The 22,860-nt window shown below is 37.9% G+C and overlaps 2 protein-coding genes across 3 annotated transcripts in view; both read left to right on the top strand.

Annotated features, from left to right (window-relative positions):
• Window positions 1–17,621, top strand: part of MRE11A (MRE11 homolog A, double strand break repair nuclease) — a 20,414-nt gene extending 2,793 nt beyond the window's left edge. Inside the window, exons 3-19 of one of the 2 annotated variants that reach the window (XM_017837796.1) lie at window positions 471–631; window positions 1,236–1,323; window positions 2,229–2,370; window positions 4,340–4,454; window positions 5,492–5,677; window positions 6,135–6,306; window positions 7,032–7,112; window positions 7,513–7,639; window positions 9,271–9,371; window positions 10,537–10,710; window positions 11,887–11,949; window positions 12,875–13,091; window positions 14,026–14,109; window positions 15,110–15,165; window positions 15,618–15,685; window positions 16,077–16,155; window positions 17,261–17,621. In XM_017837796.1, the coding sequence (XP_017693285.1) occupies window positions 471–631; window positions 1,236–1,323; window positions 2,229–2,370; window positions 4,340–4,454; window positions 5,492–5,677; window positions 6,135–6,306; window positions 7,032–7,112; window positions 7,513–7,639; window positions 9,271–9,371; window positions 10,537–10,710; window positions 11,887–11,949; window positions 12,875–13,091; window positions 14,026–14,109; window positions 15,110–15,165; window positions 15,618–15,685; window positions 16,077–16,155; window positions 17,261–17,305 (1,959 nt within the window). In that variant the 3' untranslated portion in view covers window positions 17,306–17,621. The remainder of the gene's footprint in view (window positions 1–470; window positions 632–1,235; window positions 1,324–2,228; window positions 2,371–4,339; window positions 4,455–5,491; window positions 5,678–6,134; window positions 6,307–7,031; window positions 7,113–7,512; window positions 7,640–9,270; window positions 9,372–10,536; window positions 10,711–11,886; window positions 11,950–12,874; window positions 13,092–14,025; window positions 14,110–15,109; window positions 15,166–15,617; window positions 15,686–16,076; window positions 16,156–17,260) is intronic. The other variant, XM_017837797.1, reaches the window with a different exon arrangement.
• GPR83 (G protein-coupled receptor 83) lies at window positions 9,015–22,860 on the top strand. Its single transcript, XM_017837801.1, is given in 5 exon segments — window positions 9,015–9,027; window positions 20,098–20,647; window positions 20,649–20,784; window positions 21,500–21,625; window positions 22,623–22,860. Coding segments are annotated over 4 exon segments (645 nt in total). The 5' UTR covers window positions 9,015–9,027; window positions 20,098–20,402; the 3' UTR covers window positions 22,761–22,860.

Raw genomic sequence — 22,860 nt, 5'->3', positions numbered from 1 at the left:
AATATACACAATATATGTGGAAACCATGAGTAGTACCTTCTCAAAATAATGTGGTGATAGCTACTGATTTCTTCCCACTAGCTACTGCAGCGATGAAAAAATAATGTATCTCTTCATGCCTGTCAAAAAAAATGTTCAGGAGCCAATTTGGTGACCCTTATTAAAATACTTCACCTTCACTGATACTTTTTTTTTAACACTGTCAGTTTTTTTGTCCTATGGCTCTTGATAAATGGATCTTTTTGGGTTTGATTTTGTTTTAAATAGTAATTTAATTACTTTTTTTTTCATGAGGAAGTTAAATTTTGTGTCTGCTACTACTAACTCCTTTTACCTAGGAGTATACTTCCTCAGATATGAGGAAATATGTGGAATTCCCTAGAAGAAATAATCTAAACAATTTTATTGGAATTCTTTCAAGGTAATACGAAGTGTTGTATTAAAATAATAAAGCTTTTTGTTACATACAGGTGGACTTTATTTTATTAGGTGGGGACCTTTTTCATGACAACAAACCTTCCAGAAAAACAGTACACTCTTGTTTGGAGTCACTAAGAAAATACTGCATGGGTGACCGTCCTGTTCAGTTTGAAATTTTGAGTGATCAGGCAGTTAATTTTCATCACAGCAAGTAAGTACGTTCCTATAAATTATCATGTAAGGCTTGATTTGCATATTGGGTGAGCGTGTTGTGATTTTTAATTTATATCCTCTGTGACTAGAACCTTGAAGTTTTAGGCCTCTCTTTGTGGGACAGTCTACAGGATAACTTCACTTACCTAAGTCTATAAAGGAATGTGTACAGTATTTTGAGAAACTTTTGAATGTGCTGTGACACTTGATACCTTTATGTAATCTAGTTTCTATCTTGCAAGTACAATACAAGTAAACCAATTTAGATGAATTGCTGTGGTAGAACCAACAGAGTTCTTTGTGTGTAAGCAAGGGTTATACAGCTTAGTCTGCTGCTACCACACAATATGTTGTACAATTCTTTTCATAGACTTGTTCTAAAAGAATAGGTCCTTTTTGCTACCCTATTCCCAGTTGGAAGTGCCATTCCCGTCCATGAATAAGAATCTTCTTATGCTGTGCAGTTTAAGCTTATTCATAGCCCCTTTGTACTCATTCGTGCAGCTGCTGTGATCTATCTGTGATGGTGTTACTTTGAAGAGAATATTGATCATCCACAAATTTGCAGATGTGGTTTAACTTCCTTTCCTCTTCTTGTTCAGATTTCCATGGGTGAATTATCAGGATGAAAATCTCAACATTTCTATTCCAGTTTTTAGTATTCATGGCAATCATGATGATCCCACAGGGGTAATTATTATCATAATTGTACTATGCTGTTACATTACAAAGATATTATAGAAATAGAGACTTGTACAGAAATACAGTTCTTGGAGATCACCTAGTTTTAGTCAGTTGCTCCAATATTTGTGTAAATATTTTGTATAACTTTAGGAATGTTAATAAATGACAACAAGTAAAGGGTAAGCATGACATTAAAAAAGCAAATGGAAAGAAGAGACTCATATAAACTACATTTAATTTCTTAATTTATGTAGGTTTCTGTCATTGAGAACAGGTTCAGAGTGACAGTCTTTCAGAAGGTTTCTAAAACATTCTATCTGTAGAAACTGAAAGCTTTTTTGCTTAAAGGAAGAGAATTTTGGTATTTTGACTTGTGCATATGCAGTTGATAGGCATCTTGCATTTTCAGGGAAGATAATCCAATAGTGATGAAATGCTAGCTTAAAAATAAGCTACTAAAAGTAAGCAGGAAGTGGACATTTAGAAAGCTTTAAAGTGTGTGTGTTGAATTAATAATTTTGCATTTTATATCAAAAAGCAGTGTATCATGGAGATTAGGGTTTTAGCAGAAGTTTAACTTTGGACTTATTATGAGGTAGTTAGCTTAACCAGATAATTTTTTTAGTAGTTTAGAGAGTGTCTCTTTGGGGTTTTTTTTATGTTTTTGTTTTTCTGAATGATTTAATGTTTAATTTCACATTGTTCAAATTAAGTAGGACTTGTAAGGAAAAGGGATTTGCTTCTGTACCCATGAACACTTAAAAAAAAGCTACTATATGTGGTGGGGTGTTTCAGCTGCAAAGTTACTTAAGGAAAGATATTCTCTCTCCCTTTTGAAACTTTCACTTAGATATTAAAGACTAAATGTTTTGTTCAAAGTTTTTGTATTTGTTTCTTAATATTTTTTGCAGGCAGATGCACTGTGTGCATTGGATATTTTAAGCTGTGCAGGATTGCTGAATCACTTTGGACGTTCAACTTCTGTGGAGAAAATAGATATTAGTCCCATTTTATTACGTAAGGGTAGAACAAAAATTGCTCTGTATGGCTTGGGTGAGTATTAGTCTGTCAGACTGTTCATGTGTTACTGAAGCTCAATAGGTGTAAATAAAGTTGTAACAAACTTAAAAGGCTACAACAAACATGAAGGTCTAAGTAATTCTAAACTAAAGCATATCAATTCTGTGGCAGTGTCGGTTTTCTCCTCCTGCTGTGTTGTCACTGGCTGACAGGCTTTTTCTTTGCTTTTTTTCATTTAGAATAAATCCTTCAATACTTTGATTTTTGTACTTTTTTTGGTCTTAAATGAACCCTGCTTAAGTTGGCCATAAATAGTGTCTGTGTATCTAGTCAGAGTAATCACGCTCTTAAATTCTCTCAGTTGTGTACTAAGCTTACTTCATCCTGTTTAGGTAAAACTTAAACACTGTTATGTTCTTGTGCCATTTTTGGTTTTATTCAAAAACAAACTGTCTGAGCAGAAACCTAATGTCTTTCATGCCTGTCTGAAGTGGTTCACAGGTAATATCTGTCACAGGTAACCTCAGTTTCTTTAAATAAACTTATGAGGAGTTTCATACTTCAGAGGTGTTCAGTGCTAGGTTTTCAGCTTCAGCTTTGTCCCTTTCTGTTTTCTCCACCAGATTCCCCTCTACTCTTACTTCTTACTAAGAACAGTTATTTTTGACTGCTCTCTGTCTAGAGAAGCTAAGTATTAATATCTTAATTTTTTCCCTTATTTTGTGTATAGGCATGAGTGCTTAATCACTTATGTCTAAGCAACTTTTATAGCTAAAAGTTAAGTCCTAGATGGCCATGATTTCATGTGTTTAATGAGATACTTTGCAAAGGTTAGTAGTGAAAGTTCTAATACCACAATATAAGTTTTCAATACCCAAAATGGTTGCTGGGAAATGCAACAACTTTCTAAAGTACACATGTTGCTGCATGAAAATGTTCATGAGATGTTTCTTTGAGATTGTGCTGGGATTATATGTACTTTCTTGACTTTTTCTGATTTAGAGAGCATTCTTTGTTAAACAAAATAAATAAACTCCATATGGGATTTTACTGAAATGCATCATGACTATGAATGGTTTGAGTTTTTTTACTTATTAAAAACATCAGGGAAATAATCGGCAACAAACAGTTCAGAAGTTCAGCAGACTTTTCCCTGCTCTATGAGAAAGCACAGACTTTGTAGAACTCATAGTTTATTTCTTGTTTTGTATAGCGTTTTGAAGTATGTTTAAGAACTCCATCTCTACTAAGTATCTGTTTTTAAATTCCATATTACAATAAAATATGCTTCTTAGTCTGTCGATAAGAAACAAAAACAGCCTTTCTATTATTTTTAATTCTGCCTATTGTCAGTTGTTTGGCACAGACAATTAGCAAAAGGTCTTAAACCAGATGTACTTTGTGAAGCTACTTTAAGCAGTAGCTTTAAGGCAGATTTCATGTTAAAATGTCTTCTTTTCAGAGGTCTATCTAGTAAAATAGCCATTTTATATTTTGATCTGTTCATAATCATGCCTCAGACTTCCAAGGTCATGAAAATCATAGAATCATGGAATCACAGAATGGTTTGGGTTGGAAGGGACATTAAAGATCATCTAGGTCCAGCGCCTTGCCATGGGCAGGGACACCTTCTGTTTGACCAGTTTGATAAAAGCCTCATCCAACCTGGCCTTGAACACTTTAAGGCACGGGGCATCCACAACTTCTCTAGACAACCTGTTTCAGTGCCTCACCACCATTACAGTAAAGAACTTCTTCCTAAACTCTAACCTAAATCTATCCTCTTACAGTTTAAAGCCATTCCCCCTTGTCCTATCACTGCTTTCCCTGGTAAAAAGTACCTCTGCAGCTTTCTTGTAAGTCCTCTTTAGGTATTGAAAGGCTGCTATATTTTTTTCTCTGTGCTGTTTTTAATAGAGGTACTAATAAAAATGCTATAAAATACAGAGTTGGTTTACCACACAAAAATTATTTAGTTTTTTTTTTTGTTTGTCCACTCCAGGAGCTATTCCAGATGAGAGGTTGTATCGTATGTTTGTCAATAAACAAGTAACCATGCTGAGACCAAAGGAAGATGAAGATAGTTGGTTTAACTTGTTTGTGATTCATCAAAATAGGTAACGGTATTGAATGAATTACAGTGACTTTTAAACTTACTGTGTTACTTCATTAAACTGTCTCACAAAGGATAGGTGAGAAAGCCAGATGCGTTTTAGTTGGTGCTTCTTGTGAGTAGCTGGTTTCTTAATATTTTCCCGAAAGAAAACTTTCTTTTACAACTCTTTCTGCAGAAGAATCATAAAGGAAAAGGGTTGAAATAAATGAATTAGTAATGTTGGAAAATCTCTTCCCAAACTTTTATAGTTAGGGACAGTGGGGGTTTGTAGTGTAATATGCATATAATTAAGTCTTGTCTGCTTGTTAAAGCTGGAAGAACATTAAACTTCATATTGTATTTTCTATACTTGTTTAAACTATAATTCAACAATCTATCTTACCTTGCACTGCAATGCTTTACAGATATTCTGTCTGTCTACACACTTCTCCCAGCAGTGGTCGTAGGAGCAGGCAGAGTTCTTTTCTAAATCTTTTCTTCTAATTTTTTCTGAGAAAGAGGGCAATCCTTATGTTCAAGCAGTGGTGAGGCAGATGTAAACAAATACAGCTCAGATAACCCTGTCCTGATCTCTGTCCAGTAGGCTGAAGGAACTCACTTCACTCCTCCTTCACGTCCTGTGCCTTCTGGAAAGGGATTGGGGGTGGCAATCTGTTTATTTTGTGTCTGTTTATTTCAGTGGGTTTTACCCCAGCATTTAAAAATAAAACAGAGAACCAAACAAAAACAATGGCCATGAGGTGCTATAAAAGCATTCATATAGAAAAAAAATAAAGTCTTGCAAGCCAGGTAAGAAGAAAAGAGAAATAAAAGGAGTGGAGCAGAAGACAGTGAGCTGTGTAAAACAGTGAGCTGTGTAAGTTGCCTTTTTGTTTAATCAAACATTACACAATTGTGTAAGGAATAAATGTGAAGAGGACCTCACATGTATGTCAGATATTATTGCTGGAGTTTCTGTATTGCTTTAAATCACACTGATACTTTTCTCCTCCTTCACTCCCCCTTGCCCACCCATTATTTTTCTCTTCTCTTGAACAGGAGCAAACATGGAGCTACCAACTACATTCCAGAGCAGTTTTTAGATGACTTTATTAATCTTGTTGTGTGGGGTCACGAACATGAGTGTAAAATAGCTCCATTCCAAAATGAACAACAACGTTTTTATGTTTGTCAGCCAGGAAGTTCAGTGGTGACATCTCTGTCCCCTGGAGAAGCTGTGAAGAAGTGCGTGAGCTTTTCTTTTTGTTCTTGTTTATCACTTGTCTTATGTCTCTCAGGTATTGTGATGAGAACAGAAAACCACTTGTATTAAGTATGAAAGGACTTATGGAGTGGATTAGCTTCGGAGTGTGATATAATAAAGTAGATGGAATCAGTGCCTAGTAGAATTTTTGCTTTGCTTACTATTTAACATTTGAAGCAAATGGAAATTACCTAAGAGGAGTTACACCCTGATAAATTGCAATACAAGCAAATGAGTACATGTGCTTGTGTATGGAACAAGCACAATCTAAATATAATAAAACTGATGTTTGACAGGTCCAACTCTGAAATACAGATCCATGAACTTCCTATAGCTTTTAAAATTTTGCCCCTGAAAAGTAGACATGAATTTAAAACAAATCTTTATACCATAGTTCTCTTAAGTTTATCTTTTAGTAAGTTACCTTTCTCCTTCTAGACACATTGGTTTGCTGCATGTTAAAGGGAAAAATATGAAAATGCAGAAGATTGCTCTAGAGACAGTGCGAACTTTCCACATAGAGGATATTGTTCTAGCTGATCATCCAGATCTTTTTAATCCTGACAATCCTAATGTTACTCAGGCAATACAAGCATTCTGCACGGAAAAGGTAACTTGTAATGCTAATAGTTTATAGATAACAGTGTACGGACAGGGGATGGGATCTGTGGCTGATTTTGAGACTGGAAGATGAGAAGTATTTTGTCTTGCCCTATATTATTTGAGATGAACTTAGGCAGTGTTTCCATAGAAAGCTAATTAGATGCCATTCACTCTGCAGCCTTGGCTTCCAGATTCCTTGACTGGGATGACCTATTAAAGTAGGCTGGAACTGCTTTATGGGTGTCCATATCATCTTTGTACAAAAACTTGCCCCCTAAGAGTGGGGCAGTGTTGGATGTGTGCTTTGGAACCTGCATAAATACGTCAACCTAAACCCTGAAAGCTCGGCTGCACAGTGTGAAGTGGCAGAAGTAACTAAAGGTTAATTAATTGCTCTTGCTTCTTAGGTTTGTATAAGTCTCTTCCTGCTTTTTCCTTGGAACTAGAAATTTAGCAAAGCATAATGGCTATAAAGTACTATGAGCGATCAGGGTGTAGATACTGCTGGACTACACTATATCTGAAGAATGAGTCTTCCGTTGTGATGTTTTTCTCAGTCATTTTATGGCTTTTGGCTGGATACTTATACATATGTGTTCAGGAATGAGAGCAGATCCTATAATTATTTATTTTTATAGCTCCTCTTGCAACTGGATGTATTTTAAATTAAACTTGAAACATTTGGGCATCTGTAAGAGAAAGTGGAACTGAATTTCTGATTCTCCTTCACAGGTTGAATTGATGCTGGACAACGCAGAAAGAGAACGCTTGGGAAATCCACGCCAACCAGAGAAGCCTCTCATAAGATTACGAGTAAGACATTGTTCCATTTATGTTGCTTTGTTTTGAAAGGTCACTTTAAAAAGATTCAAAGCAAAGTCATGCTTTTTGTGTAAACACGTAATATATAAGTCTTTCTTAAGTCATATTATCCTGCATGTGTTCCTAACTTAATTTATGGAAACTTCCCTGAAGGCTAGTAAGTGAAACAAATTAGAATCAAGTTATGAATCTGAGCTGTTATTAGCTATTCTGTTGATATTATTATTAGCTATTATTAGCCATTAACTATTCGGCAGAGTAAGGCATTCAATTTAGGTTGACTTATTTTTTACTTTAATTTTTCTTTTTAAGGATAACAAACCCAGCTGGATTTGCATGGCTTCTCCATTTCTGTTTGTTTCATATTAAAATTTTTCCTTTTCTCTCTTAGGTTGATTATGCAGGTGGCTTTGAACCATTCAGTGTCCATCGTTTTAGCCAGAAGTACATGCATAGGGTGGCTAACCCAAAAGACATCATACACTTTTTCAGGCATCGTGAACAAAAAGAGAAAAATGGTAATTATGAAGAAAGGAATAATTGGCTTGCCTTGGTTTTCCTTCTTCTTTAATTTGTTGTCCAGCACTTGCAAAAGCTTGGTGTCTACCTTCCAATGTGTTATAGGAGGAGTAAAAATGCATTGTCTCATTTAAGCTTATATATCGCGCAAGTACTTCTGTTCTATTTCTGGGTTTGTCTAAAATTCTGATATTTATCACAGCATCTGCTGACAGTTATTCATAAACAGTTCCTTCTTATTTTGGCCTCAAACCTTATTGAGTTGCCTACAGTAATACATATAGCCCCATACCAGACTGAATTACTCTGATTCTGTGATAATTACCATGAAAGGGATTAATCAGCTCACTCCTGAGACTTCTTAGAATGAGATGGTTGGTTTAGATCACTCTGCAGGAAAACAGATGAGTGTAGTGCTTTTTCCCTTTGTCTTTTAATTTTATTGCTTTAGGAGTTAATTTGTTTATCCCTAAAACAGTAATGGAGGGAGTGGGCTTGAGAGATGTTTTTTAAAAAAAGGTCCAAATGTATGACAGCATTTTGTTTGCCCTGATTAATCGTGTGTATGAGGTGCTCTTGGCTTGTCTGTTCCAGGTATGTCTATTCGAGCATTTGTGCAAAAAAAATAATAGCTGTTACTATTGCAGCATTTCTCACTGTGCCTAGAATTTTTTATAAATGGTTAACAGATGTTGCCCAAATACTGGATTTGTAATGGTCACTAATGAAGATGCACCTTGTGCAAGAACATAATGTGCTAAAGCACTGTTAATAGTTCACATTAGTGCATTGTAAGTACTCCAATTTCATTGACAGTTTTTATGAACACTGTTAGTTCTGTAAAGTTCAAAACATCGTTTAGTGAAAAAACTACTTTTTGTTAGGATTTTTAAAATTATACCATATTGATCTTGGTTTACTGTGCTTTGGGGTTTTTTTCATAGTTGTGCAATCTCAAGCTTTTTGGAATACACAGCTTCAGTAATTCAGAAGTTGTTAATGTTTCTCTTGTCATAGCTGCTTCTATAACCAGGCTAACAAAACCACACTGTTTTGTGCTTTCTTGTGGCAGTTGTCTTAAAGCAGTCTGTAGTCACTTTATATTACTTTGTGTGGTATGTGCTAATCTCAGGTGATTATCCCTTTCATTCTTGTGCCATTTCTACCTTGCTACCAGAGAATGGGGGCAACTCTAATGAGCTATGGGCATTTTCTACTGAAAATCAGTCAGCGTGCTTTGCAGGAAAATTTCTTCTCTAATAAATGAGTTACTTATAAAAAACCTTCATGCTTTGATGGCTTCTTTGATTTTCTTCCATTTGTGATCTTCTAGAGTTTAGTTTTATTTACCTTCAGGATATAATGTCAATATGCAGTTCCAGACGTGGTAGTTAGAAGAACCCTATGTCTGCTAGAGGTGAAGTTGTCTGTACAGTTCTTGCATACATTATGTTTAACTGTGTTTCCAGACAACAGACTCTACAGTTAGAAGAAAAAGCTTTACATATAAAAAGGACCCACAGTTCTTAAGAGACCTGTGTTAACCTTTTTTCCTATTACTGTCAGTGGGATGATAATAATTAAGAGCTGCAAATGTGTATGATGGTGCCACTGGGCTTTTGTATTCTAGACATTGATCTTAACTTTGGAAAATTGGTTAGCAGACCTGCTGAGGGGATAACACTGAGGGTGGAAGACCTTGTAAAGCAGTATTTCCAGACAGCGGAGAAGGTATTTTTCTATCTTTTATGATTTTTTAATATAGTATAATATTTTTTTCTTTTTTTTTCCTTGGCTTTCTTAGTGGAAGTAGTAGTGCACCCTGAAAACACTCTGACATTGACTGAGAAGTGAATTTATTTCCCATATAACTGTGTGTGAATTACCACATGAAATATGTGTCTTAGATTAACAAGTAGTTGTTGTGTATAGGTTGTACAGGTATGTGAACACATGCTGGTTTGAGAACATTATGATAATTCTTCACAGGAACCTGCAGTGTCTGCCCTGTACTAAATGATGCGTCATATTTAGGTAAGGAGGAAAATGTGAGGCAGCATGCTCTGAGGGAGAAGCTACCTTAATTTACTATAGGGCCAATGGGAGACTGTAGCATTTACCATTACCAGCTGACTTGGAGTAACTTGTTACTCTGCAGTATATTTGTGCCCTCAGATGTAGTGCAATTTCACATTATATTTAGAGCAGAGCAGGGAGAAGAAAGAGAGACCCCAACAGTTTGCTTTCTTCCCACCCTGACGTAAAATCTGATATATTTCCCTTTCCCAACACGCTGGCAGAAACATCTCACAGGTAAAAAAATAGTGATTCAGGTGCCCAAATGCTTGATCAAGATGATCAAGCATAACTTGCAGAAGCTACTTCAGAACATGCTTTACAGAAGGTCTTTAGAGCAAGGATTCTTGAGGTAAAGATCCCCCGAATTACATCATCTGGCCTAACTTGGACACACGCTAGCTGTCAGGACAGCATAAATCCTATGCATTTGACATGCTTATCTTATTTTTTTATAAATGTCTTATTTTATAATAGCTGTAAAGTTTATTCTGTTGGGCAACATTGTTTAATAGAATTTTTTGTTTTAGATATGACTAGCAATGTAGTTTCTTTTCTGTTTGTGAAGCTTTTTTCTTTAAGGAGTCTGGAAAGTGCTATTTTAAGTAAAGGTGACATGCTAGTAGCAAGAGAGTTGTAACTATATTAGGACAAGTAACATGTTTGCTTATTGCTGTGGTTTTCTCTGATTGAAATATTCAATGCACATTACTGTTTTTGCAACCAACTTAGTGTAATACTTATCTGAAGCAGCAGGAATATTGCTTGCTTTCTTCAGTGGCATATGCTTCTTAACAAAATATTTTCCCCAATTCTAAAGAAAGTACAGCTTTCACTTCTGACTGAAAGAGGAATGGGAGAAGCAGTGCAGGAGTTTGTGGACAAAGAGGAAAAAGATGCCATAGAAGAATTGGTGAAATTTCAACTAGAAAAAACACAGAAGTTTCTTAGGGAGCGTCGCACTGATGCAGAGGAAGAAAAAATAGATGAGGAGGTAATATTCTGTTGTTGTTAATTCTTCAAGAGAGGTCAAGACAGTAGAAAAATCAGTGTTCAAACCTGGTTTAATAGATTTGCCTGTCTGTGGAACATGTGTAACACTTGCCTCTGTTCTTTTTCTGCAATTAGTAAATATGGTGATGAAGCTTCAAATACGTGGTTTTAAAGCTTGTACTGAAAATGGAGTTTAGGTTGCACATGCATGCATAGAAAAGATCTGTTGCTCTAATATACATAGAACTATATATTTACCACTACTGTGAGAAAGGTGGTAAATATAATCTCATATTAGCTTTTTCATTTTTGGCTTTGGGAAGAGTACAAGAATAGGGCAAACATAAAGGAAACTTACCCTTCCGGTGCTCTACTGGCTTGTATCTGCTTGCAGCTCAGGGTATCCCAGAGACAAGCCCTGTTTATGTGTGTCAAGTAACTCTTATTAGATGTTTCTGTCAACTTGCTGAGTTTCCACATGAGCCCATGTATTCAGCTGTAATATTCAAGAATTGTATGACAAGTTGTTTTGCAGCTTATCTTTTCACTGTGTAAAGAAAAATTTGGTGGGGGAAGGAAGGTTTCATCTACCCATTTTCATGCTGATTGCTTTAATTCATGAGGGGTTGAAAGAGACCATAAAAAAATCAGTGCTTGCAGGTTTTCTGTGCCTCTATTTGGTTTTTTGTTATTGTTGTTGTTTTTTGTCTTTAGAACTAATATTTTTTCCCTCCCACCTCATATCTTTTTCCATACTTGTCAAGTTGAGCTTCCATAGTTGTACATGTACTGTGACATTCATCTCTTCTCAATACAGTTGTTTTCTATCCTGCTTCTTCATCTCTACCCCTTTTTTCCTGTTATTCATTTTTCAATGTCCCTTATTGTCAAAATTATGTATATTCTCCTTCTCTTGAACATAGTATCTCCTACTTTTCATTATGTCTCAAGCCTTTTTCTCCCCAGTGATGTAGCTTCAGTTATTAATAGAATGTGAGACTCTTAAACTATAGGATGGCATGAAAGGGCTCTAATCAAACTGTTTAATTATTCTTGAACTCTTCATTTCTGACATGAGCTTGACTTAATAATTCAGTGATCAAAACTTCTCACTTATTGTGTTTTGATTATTGTATGACATGAACTGTTATTTTGATGGCAAGTCTTTTTTATTCAGGTGCGAAAATTTAGGGAGAATAGAAAAAAGAATGCTGAAGAAGAGGATAAGGAAGTCCGTGAGGTAATTCCTTTGAATTTTGAACATAAGCTGAAAAATGGCATGGTGACTTCTACATATAAAGGAAGTCACTTAGCAATCCTTCAGCAATACTTCAACATTGTCCTTGCCAAAAAGTGCCTGTCTGCCTTGGAAGCTTAGTAACTTCTTTTAAAATATAATATGTGCTTGAGCTATTGCTCAGTTTGGCTTTTGAGATCTCTTTTCTTGTACAAATTTGTGAACCTGAATGTTCATTTGTTCTTGCTTTTAACTGAAGTTAGACCAGGCAGGTGACCTTCAAAGATGTGTCAGCTTAAGCTACTTGTGATCCCACTACCAGTGGACATGTGGGTGGACTGTGCTGAGTGTTGTTACTGGAACAAATTGGTAGTAGGATTGGTAAGCCTTTAGGTACTGCATCTTTATCAGCAATCTTAAATCTTAGAGTCTTAGATCTCCCACAGACTCATATCTAGATTACTTATGTTTTTCCAAAGAGAATTGCCAACTACTGACAGCATTGGGGCTCCTTTGTCCTTACAAGCTATGTGGAGTGAGATTCACGTCTCCTGATCTGGGATATTTTCACAGGAACTAGTTATCTTAAGCACCCACTGACAAGTCGGTGGAGCCCAGAGGGTGCTTCCTCTGACCAGGTGTATGTAGCTGACGCAAGATGACCTGACCTGTCCACCGAACTCCACCAATAATGTATCATATTTACCAGCTTCATTCTGTTATCAGAGCTTAGCTAACTACTCTATATGTACACATCTAATTAAATAGACTAAGTACTGTCCCTGCTTTTTCACTGACGTCCTTTCCTTCCACAATGCTGAGGATTTGGGTCTTCTAAACTTCAGTGGTTTAGAACTGTATATCACAACTAGGGTGCATTTCATCATTTAAGATTCTTTTTCATGTAATACTTACTGTTCCATGTAAGGCAATGGCCAGGGCTAAAGCCAACAGATCTGAGGATGCAGTTCTTGTTGCGGCCTCCAGTGATGAAGATTCCATGGATATGGAGATGATAGGCATTGGTGATCCAAGTGAAGGCCTTTCTGCAACGCTGAGCCGAGGAAGGGGTCGGGCAAGAGGTAGGGCAAGAGGTGCAAAAGGACAAAATTCAACAGCAAGAGGTTCATCTCGCAGGGGAAGAGGTAAGAAAAACCTCACACTTTATACTGCAGTTACTGACTTTTTTTTCTTTAAAACATGACTATCTTCTGATGCTTCCATCAAGTGGAAATTTACTGCTTAAGGACTCCTACTGGAAAAAAAATTCTTCTCAAATACTTGGGGTATCCTATTACATACAGTTGACTGCCTTACAAAGCTTAAGTTGTAATTTTTTCACACTGTGCTTAGAAAAAAAATATCTTGCTTCCCAGCTGTGAAAACATAGTAACCTCTTAAAAAGGTGCATTATTGGGAATGTCTGTACAATGAAGTGCGTGGATAAACCTTTGTTACTGCTGATGGTAATGCATTTGATCAGTATAGGGAGGAGGTACAACTTGTCTCTATTATAATGTAATTTACAAGAGACTTCAATGTTTCTAGTGACTGAGAAAATGGGGAGTGTTTCCTAAGAAAAGTGAGTTGACCAGCTCCTCGGCTATGTGCCTGTGCACCTTACGGGGATAGTGGTACTTCCTTTATAGATATACTTCCGTTTTATATATATATCTATATATATATAAATAAAATAGAAAAGATGGGGTCTTGCAGCAATATACTGCTTTGAGTTATCTCACTAACACATCTCAGAGCAGGATGAGTTGAAACGAAGACTGTCATCTTGGGCCTGATTTGGTTGATGCTTTTAAACTAGTTCTGTGAGCCTGTGGTCCAACATTGTTCTGGTCCCATCAGAGCAGGGCCCTGTGTGTTAGAGGCTGTATCTGTGGACTTTGAACACTTGACCCAGAGCAGTTCTTCTGCATGTAAGGAGGGCCTTTGATTCCAGGAAGAAAGTGAGGAGTAAAGAGGAATGTAGATTTTTTTTATGTGACTTCCCACTCAGTAATGATAGACTAAAGGGGGAAAAAAAACCAACCGAACAGATTTCCATTTTGTTTGTTATCTCTACAGGAAGCACTAGCCAAGAGTCAGCTTCTAGCAGCAGAATCTACAAGCCTGTATCTGTGCCTTCCAAGAATATGTCCATCATTGATGGTAGGCTTTTGATCTGTCCATTACTCTAGTCTGCTCTCTCCAGGTGTTTGTTTAATGATGAAGTGCTTTAATTGCTTTTATTTCTATTAGTCCAATTCAGCTGTGAGAGATTCTTTCAGCTCTAATGAAATAAAATAACAGTGATGAGAGAAAGCAAAAAGAAAGGGAAAATAGAATATCACTATTCTTCTGTCATGGTGTAAAATGAAATGTGTCAGGAACTTATGACTAGAACTGGAAGTAGGGAACATATTACTGTATGCATTTCCTGAAGAAATAAGCATAGAAAGAATGTGACTTAATAGCATTATTTTATGAAGACTATTCCTCAGGGGATAAAAAATTTTTAAACTTGGCTGATGTTTACAAGGTAGTAAGCTTTAATGCAAATCCGTTTAGTCTTATATTGTAGTGAGTTTTAGAAATACCAGTTTTTACTAGGGAAGAAAAATTTATCTGCAGTATAAGCCACCTGCATATGTAAGAGTAGCTCTTGCTTGCTATGGAGGACAGGCTCTGAGGAAACAGCATAGGTAATCTGAGTATTAAAGCAAAAGATGCTGCTCACAAATCTATACCTGAATCCCACACAAAATACCCAAAGGTAGAGCGAGTTTTAATCAGCAAATTGCCCCAATTTTCAATTGGTCAGCAAATGACCTAAAATACTGCAGAGAAATAAATTTTAGCAGATGTGTTGATGTCTAAACTGCTAGACATACAGGAATATCAATTATACTAATATATTTCTCTTCTGAACCAAAGTTCCTGATAGTTTTTCAGCCAGACTGGGAAGCACCTGCAGCTGCACAGAGGGTTATATCCCTGGGTTGTCAGGCTCCAGCAAAGGCTTAATTATTTCTTGGTTTTGCTTGTTTGTTTTACAGGGTATTTTGCAGAGACAATGCATGCTAAGCAGGTCTCAAATAAAAAGAATGATGTAATGTTGTTTGTACTTAATTGTGTGAGCATTTTAAAAATACTCCATGTTTTATTCTAGCCTTTAGGCCTCTGAAACCAAACCCCTCCTTGAATTCATCTCAGGCTTACTCTGAGGTAAGCATCTTCTTATATGAGTGAAGTTGTGCTGCCTTTTGCCATTGATTTGAAAAATAAATACAAGGTCAAAACATTAGCCTAAATGAGCAGATGTTCCCAAGCTATCAGTTCCAGCAGTAGGTTTCTGCATGTTAATTTGTAGACCTTTTATATCACCTGTATGGTGTTTGTCTGAGAAAAACTTGTATTTGTGGCCATAGTCTAAGATACATAAGTGTATATACATGAGTATTTTGGGGGTTCTGCAAGATCAAAGATCTGAAGAGCAAACTTGTGCTATATTTGCAAATTTGTCCAGCCTGGAGCCCTGTCAATTGTGTACTATTGTAACTAAGTAGGTGTGTAGTTGGAAAAAAACCCAAAGGTTCTGTGCTATAGTACTGAAGCATTATGCACTCTATCTCTAAAAATACATTCTGTGGAAAAGCTTCATAATTATTTTTTTTCAGGATATTATAGATGTTGACTCTGATCCAGAAGACACTTCTTTTGTTCCTTCTTCCAAAGGAAATCAAAGGTCAGTATGTTTGCTTCATGAATACTACCATGAGTGCCTTATTTCTGACTGGCAATCAGCAGAGTCCAGGGATTTGATCCACTACCTGAAAAAAAAGATTTTTAAGAAAGTCATAAGAAACACTACTTAGAGGATATATATAAATTTTTACTTGTTAAAGTGGGTTATCTTTCTGTAACAAAAGAATTAGTCTACTGATTCAGGTAATCTAGATCAGAACTTTAGAATTAATATGTTAGTTTGAGAATTTTTATTGTTCTACTTATTTCTATTTATTTATTTATTCTTATTATTTGTGGTCCAACTCTAAGTTGAAGGGAAAGTTATTGGAATTTCTGGTAATTGAGAACATGTTGATGCTGTGTTTTTTTTTCTCCTTGTGTGTTTCAAGGTTGTCAACTACATCTTCACTTAGTAAAAGAGGTTCACAAAGCCAAACATCTAGAGGAGTTGATTTTGAGTCAGATGAGGTATGGTATATAGTAGTATTATTTTAGTTTTATTTCCTGTAACTTTCTATAGCTTACAGCTATTTGAGTAAAGCATTTTAGAGTAAAATTGAATTTACTGTTTTTTTCACTAACAGGTCTAGATTATTGCAACCAACTTTAATTAGACTATATTCATAATTGTAAAAAATAAGGCTAGGAGGGACCTCAGGAAAATAATCCAGTCTTTTTTCCCTTCAGTTCTTAATCAGTGAATTGTCATTGCTGAAATGTGTGCCTGGATTGCCTGGGACATAAAGTAATCATAATCTCCTTTAATGCTTGGTTGTATCCTTTCATTTGTTTATGTATTTTATTCTTGTAAGAAGCAAGATTTTCTTTTTTTGCATCTAAAATGGCTATTTTCTGGGGCACGTTATTGTTTCTTGTCGCAAATTATGTAAACACACTTTTTGAAAAAAAATTAAAACACTGTCTTTTCAAGTCTAAGGTGTCTGTTCTTGCAGTACATCTTTGAACTGGTAGGAAATGGTTCCATCGATAATTAAACAAGTAGGACTTTACACACAGCTTTGCACTGAATAGAATACACATTATACTGTCAAGCACTGTGCAGTTTGTTTTCACAGACTGCCATGCCTGGTCAGGATGCATTCCTTAACAATGTCAGAGACTGACCACTTCAGAGAAGATGTTACGTTATTGTCCCTTCTCCCTATTGTGCTATTTCTTCTTCTGTCTGAAAAACTACGTTTGCAAAAAGAAACAGTATTTTTGATTCATGCAAATCTCAGTAAATTATGATGCGTGATATTATATGGACGTAATTTTATTTGGGTATGTGCTGCTCATAGTAATAACAACTGAAATATAAATTGTTTCTCATTCCAGAGTAGCTGTTCTGATCATATTGACAAAAACTTGGTTTTTATTCTCTGCACATTTGTGACCTGGACATTTTAATCAATAGATAATCTCTTTCATATCAAAACCAACAAAACCAGGTCTGTCAGGAAGCATGAAATATTGTGACCAGGCTTTCTAGTTTAACCTAAAGGTGACTTTGCTTTTTATGACTTGGAATGCATGCTAGTCCTAGTAATGCATATCTGTTTGCCAATTGCAGGATGATGCATTCATGACCCCTGCAACGTCAAGAAGAACTAAGTGATTTCTGATTCACTATGCAAGAGAGACTCTGGAAGTTGGTGAAGAAAATGGAGAGCAGTTTGCAAGGCATTCTCTATATGATATTCCTCTGTAAATGGTGGCTTGCATTCAATTTTCACTTCTATGAAATGGTTTGGTTTTTTTTTCCAGCGGCACCAAATTTGGTATCATTTCTGTGTTACACTGCTTGATGCATTAGACTAGAGGGTCTAATATTCTGAAGTACTGCCTGAAGCTGCAAGTTCTTTCTAAAACATCAAACTTTGTTTTCTTTCTGGGATGATAATAAAAATAACGGTTATATCTTTTATAGAAAACTCCATCTCTTTGGTTTGAATTTTGCAGATAAGTAAATTTACAGTTTGAAAGTATGAATATGGACACAGACTGAGTCAGCACAATGAAACTTCTACTTACTTGCAGTTTGCTACGGATGCAGTTGAAAACTCAGAAGAGTAGTAGTTGGACACAAAAATATAATTTTCAGTATTGAAACTGGAAAACATCCTAGTGCTTTCAACTCTACTAGGAGAACTAAACCAAGAATTGCACTGTTATTAGTTATAGTGTGTGGGAATAAATTCTGCCTCGTAATTCAAGAAGTACCAAGCAGGACTACTCTAATCTTATACACACATCCTAGCAAAGATTTTAGTAAAGTATAGATTATTAATAGGAATTGTGTCAAAGGTTCTTTTGCCCTTTTTGATGACTTTTTTTTTTAATTACCTGAGTTCATGATCCATCCATATAGCTTTATTTCAAACATTACTTTTAACCTCAGAAATTGCATCATTTCACAGATACCTTTTACAAAAAACAGATATAGCATACCAAATCCTGACATTTCTGTGCAGCTGCTTCCTTTGCTGTCAGTGGATGTTGGGGATTGTGGAGCAAGGGTGAAGTTGGGAGGAGCAGGTACCAAGCTGCCAAATCTACGACAGCCTGTTCTCTAGTAACAACCACCCATAGGTGAGCTGTTTAGACAGCTAATACTGGGGAATGTTTAAATACAAACTGAATCAGAATGATGTGAAACAGAGAAGGGCACACCAGCAACATGGCAGAGTCCTGACACAGGGAGCTTCCACTGGGCTTCTTCCATGACCCTTTGTGGGTATTTCTGGATAGCTTGCACGGTGTGTGGTTGGACCATCTCCTTTGGATCACAAGCTGGGAGGAGGGTGGGCTTGAGCTGAGTGGGAGGAGATTCCCATCCTCCTGCCAGCAGCCAGGCTGAGGAGGTGAGAAGACCTCCTGCTCTCCTGGATGTACCTGGTCTTCAAAGCGAGTGGCAGCTCTGGTAACACATGCAAGGGTACTCTGCTAGAAATGAAGAATTAGGTCAAGGAAGGTAAATAGACAAAAGTAAACATTTTTGCTGGAATATGAGTTATAGTACGTGGGAACAGGATCTGATAGATGTGGAACAGTAAGAGCTGGAGTTTTGAGTGTCAGAAGGCAGAATGCCCTTATGCACTGACCAACAGCAATTAAAAGGAGGGGTACTTGGGAACTGCTGGAGCAGCCCAGCAAGAAGGGGGGCATATGCCACCAACCCCTCTTTTCTTATCCCAAAACCATACTAGAACACTGCCCTGTCCCACTGTCTTCCATTTTCTTGGGCCTTTATGTGAGACTGGAATCTCCTGACCACTTCTGAGTGGGACACATATTTCTTTCTTCTATCTGAATGGCCAGAGGTCACTGCCACATTATCAGCTCCAGCAGGTTCACTGGAAAGCTTCCTCTGAGACAGGCAAACTGCCAAAAGAGCTCAAATTGAACAGTTCTGTGGAAGAAATAGGCCCTGGCAGCAGTTTGCAGAGGAGCACTGTGGGCTGGCCATTCTGCCTGTCCTGCTGCGTACAACTCCTGTGATGAAGAGAAAGCAGCCTGAGCTGTTCGCTGGGGGAATCACAGACATCTTCTGGAAGTGTTATTTTCACCAATGAGTGACCAGCTTATAATACAAGCTTTTCAGATAATGATCTTCTAATTAATGATTAAATAAAGTCTCTTATGTACAAAACTTGCTCTGGCTGGAGTTAGTGACACCACCCAAGCAGATCTGTCCCCAGCAGCAGGGCAGTACCCTACATATGCGCTTGGGAAGTGGCACATCTTTCTATGCTGTGTAGGATTTGTGGTTCTTGGTCTCCTGGTACTGATTTTCTGTTTCCTACTATGTTTTGGGAGGAAGGCAGAGGGAACACACATGCTGCCATCTTGTCAGTGCTTGTGTTCAGTGTACAGGTGCCTGTTGCTTTGGATACTGAATTCCCTGGGCTAAGACATCCATTCCTGTCCTCTGTCCCATATAATCACTTCTTTGTAACTACTCTTATAGTTATTCTAAGTAGTTACAAACCCTAGAAAGCAGTTTCACATCAAACTTTTACTTCCTTGGCCAAGAGGAAATACCAGCCAAGGGAAAACTTCAGTATTTCTCTATCTCTCTGAGGGGAAAAAAGGTCTTTGGAAAAATACAGTAGGTACATTAAGCCAACTTGTTATTCACAGGTCATCTCTTACTCCCCATTCTATGCTTTTCTATTCTATATAAGTGTCATGCTGTGAAATAGGCTGAAAACTTCCTGCCAGACCTTTAAACCAGCTCAGATTTGACCTGTCCTGGAAGTTGGCAGAGCTGGCACATACACAGCTGGTGTATAAACAGCACAGAATTTCCATGAGCTGGGCCGCTGGTAAAGAAGGATTCCGACAGCTGAAGAGATTGATTTTGCCTTTCCCACAGATGTACTTGCCTTGGAGTAGCGCCTGGGGGAGTGCAACTGCATGGAAAAGCAGCACGTCAGAGCAGAAATGTCATGCAGCCCAATGACTGCAGAAGATCGCGGCTCGGAGCTCGCCCGGGGGTATAAAGCTGGCTGAAGGAGCAAAAGTAGAGGCGAGCTGAGCAGGAGAAGAAGGCTGTGGAAGACAGGAGCATCCACCTGCTCCAGCTGCTCGTGTGCCGTGTTTGCAGCCTCCAAGCGCTCGGGCTGAGCGAGGGGAGAGCGGCTCTGCCCTCTTGCAAATGAGCTGTTTCCGAAACTGTTTCCGAATTGGAGGAGCAGAGCGACGTTTCAGAGATGTTGTCCTGCTTCGTCTGGCTCACCCCTCCCAGCGTAGTTAACGCCTTTGTGATCCCAGGGAAGTTGCCCCTCAATGGGAACCTGGAGAAGACTTTTGTAATCCGGAACATCTCGGGTTTCTTTTCCTGGGATAATGACAGCCTGGCCAACTGGCAGAGCTTTGTGGACAGGAGCCGGTACGGAGCAGAGTCACAGAGCATCACGGTGAAAGCCCTGCTCATTGTGGCGTACGGGCTCATCATCTTCCCTCTTTGGCAACATCCTGGTCTGTCACGTTGTCACCAAGACGAAGCGTATGCACTCTGCCACCAGCTTGTTCATTGTCAACCTGGCTGAAGCCGATATCATGATCACCCTCCTCAACACACCTTTAACATTGGTAAGACTGGGGCAGAGTTGGCAAAAAAGCACTTCCGTGGCCTTTTCCTCTTTACACTACATTAAAGCAGTGAGTGGATGTTCTGCAGATACCTGTCCACTCCAAATTACAGTCGTTGGAGTTGCCTTTGGAAAACTGCACATGTATTTTTTTTGTCTTAATTCCTGTTATCTGGTTGAAGATCTGAAATTATTCGTTTATTAAAAGTGGCCTTGATAGTACTTGAACAATAGTAACCTTGCAGTGATTACTTAGTACTTTGTACTTTCTCTTCTCTGAAGTATTTCCAAGGTAATAAATACTATAAATCTCTTGGGAAAAAAGTAAAATGCTCACCATCATTTTACAAGCTGTGTTGAAAAGCTGTAGTTTGCATTGAAGTGAAATAGGATGTACAGGTCAGTCCTACTCTGTAAGGAGGGCTTAAAAGAGCTTAAAATGTATTGACTCAATAGTTGGGCTGCAGAAGGATACACTGTGAATAAAATAGAACAAACATCTTTGGTATCATGCTGCTATATTGTCCTGGAGGATATTGCCAAGCCACTGAGCAGCAACCTGCCTCTTCAGAGTTCAGAAGGCAGAAAATTATACAACTATACAAAGAACCTGCTATCTCAAAAGTGTCTTTTACAGAGCACAAGAAATTATGTAATGGGTGTGTATCTGTAAGCAGTTGTGGGAGTGCACAAAACTAATGATCTTCTGGTTTCAGGCTCGTTTTGTGAACAGTACTTGGATATTTGGGAAGGGGATGTGCCATGTCAGTAGGTTTGTGCAGTACTGCTCCCTCCATGTCTCTGCCTTGACCCTCACAGCCATTGCTGTGGACAGGCACCAGGTGAGAGCTCTCTGAAGCCAAGACGGAAAGCTTGGGAGGGCATAAGTAAACAGAGAAAGGATGATTCCATATCTTTTCCTTCTCAGCTCCCAGGATAGGGGGACAGTTCTTGCTATCAGATGGAGAGAATAGTTTCGAGCCTGCAGCAAGGTGGGAGGTGGGAGGTATCCATTGCCTTGCGATCGCTTCCAGCAGGGTAAAGGGAGCTTCTATGTGATAGATAATCCAGTAGCTCTCAAACAAGGAGAAAGTTGAAAATTCTGTTAAAAATTCACATGGACAGCTCTCCTCCGGGGTAGTTTGTCCAGCAGCATGGCTGTAGGGACACCCCAGTTAGCTTTCTCAGCTCCATCTCCTGCTGCTCTGGGATGTCTCACCCCTTGTTACTCTGAATACTGGAGAGCTGACTGTAGCACACTGCTGTTTGTCACAAGCAGGGCTGTGGCTTGCTGTTAATAATGGGCTCAAAACTAGGGACAGTTGGGCATTATCAGTTTGGAGTCACCTCACAACTACACAAAACTGTTGACAGTTGGCATTTTCTGCTAGAAAGATTGTTTCCAGAAAATGCACCGACTGTCAGAAGCATTCCCAGGGAGGTCTGGTTAAGTCATAAGCCTTTGGTTCTTTGGGTCACTAATACTGAAGAGTCTGGGACTTTTTTTCTGCTCCTTTTTTTTTTTTCTATAAAATAAACTGAACCTGGAAATGAACATGTGTCAAGACTTGGTACAGCCGGTACCCAGTTCTTCTCATCTAGATGCAAATACTGAAATTTGAGAGTTGGACTGGGATCTCACTTGACCCATATTCATGCAGGAAAAATTCAAGTTTTTATGTACAGTTTATAGTCAATGGGAGCTGTGTGAAGACTCTACTGCATGCATGCTGAATTTCCACATTAAGTAATAGATTAAAGGCTGGAAGATTGTATGAAAAAAAAAATTATTTTTTCCTGAAGTGTAATAAGCCTGAATTTTGGTTTTATTTTGCACAGGTTATAATGCACCCACTGAAACCTCGCATATCTACTGGAAAAGGTGTTATCTACATCTCTGTAATCTGGATCATGGCAGCTTGTTTTTCCTTACCACATGCTATCTACCAAAAGCTCTTTACCTTTGAATATGGGTAAGGATGTGCTTTGCTTTCCTCCAAACTCTCCCTGGAGGCCAAACTCTCAGCGGTCTTCCTTTGGGATCTTCTATTGAAAGCCTTTGAGCATATGTCAAGGT

Source organism: Lepidothrix coronata, unplaced genomic scaffold (genome assembly GCF_001604755.1).
Source record: "Lepidothrix coronata isolate B3197 unplaced genomic scaffold, Lepidothrix_coronata-1.0 Scaffold310, whole genome shotgun sequence".
NCBI lineage: Eukaryota > Metazoa > Chordata > Aves > Passeriformes > Pipridae > Lepidothrix > Lepidothrix coronata.
The sequence above is the reverse complement of the archived record's forward strand: the minus strand, read 5'-3'. Positions and strand labels throughout refer to the sequence as shown.